Below are 6,099 nucleotides of genomic sequence, written 5' to 3'. Positions count from 1 at the left end.
GAGGAGGAGGAGGAAGAGCAGCAGCAGCAGCAGCAGCAGCAGCAGCAGCAGCAGCAGCAGCAGCAGCAGGAAATCATGATGATGATGATGGCGATCATTAGAACAGAGGAGACGAGCGGCATCGGGGAAGGAGTGAAAGAAGGGAGGAGGAGAAGGAGAAGAACAGAAGGAGGAGTGAAGAGGTGAAGGAGGGAGGAGCGACAGAGAGCGGAAGTTACCTCCGAATAACAAAGTGGTTGTCCTGATCTGCTGATATGATGATGACCGACGATCGTCTCGATCAACCAATAGCTGACAGCAGACTGGTAGATGGCACGTAGCAACCAGACGCTGAGATTATGTCAGGAGCAGCAGACACGAGTGTGCTGGAATCCAACGGGTATGAATGAACACAACAAACACTCCCTCTCCCCTCCTCTCCCACTCCCCTCCTCTCCTACTCCCCTCCCCTTCCTCTCCCCTCTCCTCCCCTCCCCTCCCCTCCCCTCCCCTCCCCTCCCCTCCCCTCCCACTCCACTCCATCCCGCCCCGCTCCGCTCCCAGTCATCTCGCGGCTCGGATGTTGAGCCTTCTGCTACCTTGCAGTCTTGAGGTTCATGAGTTGCCATCTCGATCCGCAGACGTACAGGCTCGGTCGCTGCTGGGACGTCAGCTCAGCCTCTCAGTCGCTGACATGCTCACCTGGAGCGCAACGGTCATCGGCATCGGACGGTTGAACGCGTAGAAGCAGATGGGGATGAACAAGAGGGCGTTGCCTGCAAGTGCTGTCAGCGATCGAGATCGTGCAGCATCCCACGCCCGGTGTCAGGAACATCGCAAGACATCTGAAGGTGAACAAACAAAAGGAACATCGCAAGACATCTGAAGGTGAACAAACAACTCCGAAGAGTTCCTCCATCAAGAATTCATCATCGTCATCCGCGCATGTTTCACTTCCGTCCGGTCAAGACTCACATGCTGCGATGCTGAACGGGTCGTACATGCTCGTTCCTCCAAACCCCGAGAAGTAGGCGAAGAAGACCTGGAAGGACCGCAAAATCATTGACGCATGGCGGCTGTTCCTCTCAACCTGCCCGAAACAGAACGCCCAGGACTTGAAGAAGGAAAGTTGAGCAATGAGCGCGCTCCTCTGTGAGATCCACCAAGTTAGCGAACGAGCTCCAGTGTCAGGCAACAAACGAGCTCAAGACGGAGTTGATGTGAGGAGGGAGGTACGCAGAGCAACTGCGATGGGACGGGTGCGACGATCTATCGCACCTGGTATGAGAATGTCCCATGCAACAAGAACAAGCGGCGAATGTCGCGGAAGTAAACGACGGAGACGTCGCAGGCACGAACAGCATGCGCTCCCTCCCTTCCTATGATGCCGATCCCAAGATGAGCGGTCTGGTACCATCGGTCATCACTCGTCTTCCTCCCCCCCTCCCTTCCCCCTCACTTGTATCATCGCGACGTCGTTTGCGCCATCGCCGATGGATGCAATGACAGGCTGGGAGAAATTGCACGTGTAAGACAAGAAGCGAGAGAAAGAAGAAACAAGACCACAATGATAGACGACATCACTGACATCGAACAAACTTACTCTCTTGCGGATGATAGGAGAAATCCTGTTGAGGAATCGAGACATTCTCAAGCGTGTCTGATGGAAAAATCTTGTCTTCCCACGCCCACCCGCATCTTGATCGACCATGGATGAGAACTCCTTCTTGATCAGAGACACCAGCTCCTGCGACAAGAAAAGACCTCAATGCTGACATTGCCGTCCTCCCTTCCTCCCTCTTCGCTCCCCCCACTCCCCCCTTCCCTCCCTCCCTCCCTCCCTCCCTCCCTCCCTCCCTCCCTCCCTCCTCTCTCCCTCCTCACCGCTTTCTGGTCAGGTGTGAGACGGCAGCAGACGACCGAATCCAAACTCAACGCGCAGTGCGTGAACTTCATCTTCTGACTCTCCGACATGGCGGACAAGCAGCTTCCCGTGATCAGAGCCGACACTCCACACGCGTGTTGCCCGCCGCCATTGAGGACGCTCTTGACACTGTGCCGCAAGTTCCCTTGCATGTTGACCTTCCCCAGCACGCCGCCAGACGAGCTGGACGAGTTTGCAGAGCAGACTTCTTGGATCTGCTGGAGGGAGGCCTCGACCTGCGCCGGGACGGAGAAAGTGACGACTGAGGCGTTAGGCTGAAGGAGCCCCGAGGAGATGGCGATCTGATAGGATGACGCAGGTCAGAGGGAGGAACAGAGGGGCACGCGCGGGACGTTTGGGAATGATAGAGAGGGGGTAGAGGAGTGAGTGGAGAAGGGAGAAGAGAGTTGGAAGGAGACGAGCAAGAAGAATCAGCAATTCAAGGCACGAATTCGTCAGAGTTGAAAGAGGGAAAAGAAGAGAAGTTGGAAGGGGACGAGCAAGAAGAATCAGCAATTCAAGGCACGAATTCGTCAGAGTTGAAAGAGGGAAAAGAAGATCTCGTTCAGGGACCTGTTTGGCCGTTGACAGCTTATCGCCTGTCACCATCCAAACTTTGATCTGAGCATCTCGCAAGCTCATCATCGTGTCAAAAACTCCCTCCTGCAGTCTGTCTTCGATCCCTGTCAACGGTCAAGGTCATTCTTGTCACCAAGACGACGGGGAGCACAACCTGTGGCTCCCAGCAGTTGCATGCCGCTCTCAAGCATCTCATAAGCTTGCAAGATCCGTGCCTCCCTGCCATCAAGCGAAGACACAAGTGAGAAAGACAAACGTCTTCCACTACTTCCCATCGCACTCTCAGCCGTCTCTCCATCTTCCGTGCTCTCCCCTCCCTTCTTATCACCTTCCCTGCAACGACGAATTCGCTTCTCGCAGCACTCCATTCTTCCACTCCTGCATCATGTGGCCTCAGCAATCTCTCGAGCATTCAGAGCTTCTAGCTGGACCTCGAACGTCTTCCTCTCGAGCCTCTTGAACGCGACCAGCAGCGTTCGCAGCCCCATCCTCGCAAAGTCGTCGATGTGCGCGACTGTCTCCTCCTCCAAGTGCCCCTGCAACGTTTGACAGCTCAGCACTCAAGACACAGCCCAGCTCACCCCCACCTGGTTGGGAGCGAGGAGGGGCCGCAAGACCTCATCGGCTCCCTTGGTGAACATGTAGAGTTTTTCCCGGCTGTCGGGGCCGTTGTCATAGCACCTCTCGAGCACGATAGACATCCTCTTGCGATCTGAGCTGAACTCCAGCTCACGGAGGATGCGATACGTCTCCACCTGCCCTCTGACTCTGATCGAGATCGTGTCTGTCGATCGGTCAAGCAGCGGGAACCCAAGGGCCCTCGCAGACGAAACCAGCGCATCTTCGTCGGGGGAGCTGGCTTCATACACGACCCCTTCGTTCTCATAGTCATTGGCTGCTTCCTCCTCCTCCTTCTTATTGCTCGCGTCTCCTTTCACAGTGGCGACTGTGTTGCAGAGAGCAAGAGCTCTCATGTAGTTGAACAAGCTCTCGTCCCCCCTCTCGATCGCCGCGATCAGCCTCGGGTCTGACTGCACCTTCCTCCTCTCGCTCTCTGCCGTTGGCTCCCCATACATCCTGCCGTTGATCGAGCACGCCTTGAGCGCCATCAGATTCTCCGTCAAAGTCCCTGTCTTGTCACTCAGGAGGATACCGACTTGACCAAGGTTCTCCGCGATGTCGCTGTTCCGCAGCGTCGCGCCTCCTCCTCCTCCTCGTTCAGCGTCTCGCTTACCCACCCGATCGCACTGAGACATGCCGAGGTCCCATCCGATCCACATGGAGTAGAGCCATTTGCAAGTGTCCATGGTGACTTGGATTGAGAGCGGGATGAGGGTAGACATCAGCAGGAGAAATCTCAGGGGAATCACCGCTGACTCATACAGGCTGAGCCCTTCCGAGCTCACGGCTGATCTAAGATACCATGCTCCCTCTCCGTGCATGCTCATCCATTGGTTACCCAGCCCCCCAAGGATGGCTGCAAGGATCGCCTGCCCAACAAACACGACCGCAGAGATGCTGTCGATGGCGCCGTCGAGCTCGGATCGCTTACACGCTGGAGGACGGCGGGATCGTCCGAGCCTCGTCTGGTTCCCTGTGTACAGGGCGATCCCACAGACCCATTCGGTGTTCTTCAACTGCGATCCTTGTAGCAGAGCTTGGGTCTCCCCGATGGGATACCCGTGCCGAGCTTCGCTCCTTCCCATCACGTCAAGGTCCATTTCCGCTTTGCTCTTGAGGACCCATAGCATTCCCTTCAGCTCGTGCTGAGCATCGTACGGCACCTCGATACAGTCGATCTCTGAGACGAGGCTCTTGATCTCCTTCAGCGATTGGGTCGAAGACAGAGGAGGGGTTCTGCGCAGTTTGAAGTCAGCTTCCCCGTCAAGGTTGGAGGTTTCGATGAAGCAGCATCCATCCGCGTGCGACGTTCCTAAGAGCATGATATCGCACGGGATCTCTTGATCCTGCCTGATCACCACAAGGTCGCCGACTGATATCATCTCTGCATCCAACTTCTTGAAGTCCATGTTGCCCTTGGCTTCGTTCCCTGCCGCACTCATCACCGTATACTGCCGGCTGTTGGCGGACCTGTCGGCGAGGAACCGCTGCCAGTCATCCGCCAGTTCCCTTATCGCCGTGAAGATGAAGATGATGGCGAGAGGGCCCCAGGTTGTGGCTGGATGGGTTGGGGTCAGATGCGGGTCCAGCTGCAGGATGGCGATGAACAGGAAGTATCGGTTCGTATGCCTCTCAAGTTGCTCGTAGAGGCTCAGGGGGATAAACTTAATGCACATCTCCCCGACGGTCTCCCCATACTTGGTGTTGCTCACCCTGTTCCTGCAATGCTGCGCCGACGTCGACGACGACAGCGGCCGCACCGCACGGCACCGTGTGCTCCCCGCACCCCGTTGGTTCGCTTCTTGCACCATGGAGGATACCCTGAATCCGTCATAGATCCAGCCCACACCGCAATGGCCGAGAGAGCAGAGCATGGACTGAGCTCCTTCATAGTCCCCGAGGTACAGGCGGTGAAGCCCCGCCCACCCCCCCACGAGCCAGCACAGGTAGGCTATCCACCACCTCTTGGGACCCTCAAGACCGTGGAAGGGTCCTTGGACTGCCTTGTTTGAGCTCTTCTCTTCCTCTTCCACGTCGTGGATGGAGCTCTGGTCCGCGATGAAAATCTTCTTGAGGTGACCTATCATAGCTCTAACGAGCATCAGCAGCTCGTTGGAGCTTCGGGTGTAACGACGATCCACAGGGCCTCAATCAAGTCATGCTGCTGCTCGTAATTAAAAAAATCTGACGGGGTCACAGCAGAGAGGGTTGTCCTGTTATCTGGAATCTGTACCTCGGAAAAGCAGGATTTTTAGCATTTGTATTGAGTGAACGCTCCCCGCCCAATCAAAATCATCACACCTGCCTTCAGCTTTCTGCTGTTTGCTGCCGAGATGTTCCTGTTCCCTTCCTTCTCTCTTCAACTCGTTTCACCTCTCCCTCTTCCTTCACCTCCTCTTCCGCCGCTACAATCCTCCCCGACCACCATGCTGCCAGCCCAGCTCGGTAATCTCATATTACCTTTATACCCTACCCTACCGACAATCGACACTCAATTCTTTTAGGGAAAAGTACCCCGTTCTATAGTAGAGATGAAGGGTACATGCTCCGCCCCACCACCCCACCACCCCCATGAAGTGCATATGGAGGCCGTTACCCGAATTAAGATTCCACCCGCTGCCGCAACACTGCCGCAACAAGCATATAACGGTTACAAGAAAAAAAAACTTCAAATTGAAACAAAAAACTGAATGGAGGTGTATTCAGGCAACCTGCATTCAGGGGTGGGTACTGCAGGGAGGGGGTGGTTTTGAAGAGAATTACACCCGTACTAATCCACTCTGGAGACCACCCCAGCAGTGCCATTCGATCCTGATGCACGGCCACCAAGATGCCGCCAGGTGGAGAGGGAGGGAGGAGGAGAGGAGAGAGGAAGAGGCTGAAGATGCTCCATGACGAGCAAGGTAGCGACTCGAAGACAGTAAGAGGGTCGGTAAGGAGAAGGATCCGAAACATCATTCGAAAGAACGACGAGAACGGATTCGAGCATAGCATAC

General features: G+C 55.7%; 1 protein-coding gene across 1 annotated transcript; it reads right to left on the bottom strand.

Annotated features, from left to right (window-relative positions):
* Positions 1-943: 943 nt before the first annotated feature.
* GUITHDRAFT_71716 (hypothetical protein) lies at positions 944-4,779 on the bottom strand (the record flags this gene model as incomplete). Its single annotated transcript, XM_005831949.1, has 9 exons — positions 944-1,021; positions 1,070-1,129; positions 1,258-1,386; positions 1,439-1,489; positions 1,864-2,121; positions 2,477-2,586; positions 2,637-2,740; positions 2,921-3,003; positions 3,064-4,779. 9 exons carry the CDS (start codon positions 4,777-4,779, stop codon positions 944-946), a joined length of 2,589 nt encoding a protein of 862 aa, XP_005832006.1.
* Between the last annotated feature and the right edge of the window lie 1,320 nt (positions 4,780-6,099).

This window comes from Guillardia theta (assembly GCF_000315625.1).
Source record: "Guillardia theta CCMP2712 unplaced genomic scaffold GUITHscaffold_37, whole genome shotgun sequence".
Taxonomy (NCBI): Eukaryota; class Cryptophyceae; order Pyrenomonadales; family Geminigeraceae; genus Guillardia; species Guillardia theta.
Note: the sequence above shows the minus strand (reverse complement) of the source record. Positions and strands in the feature narration are given on the sequence as shown.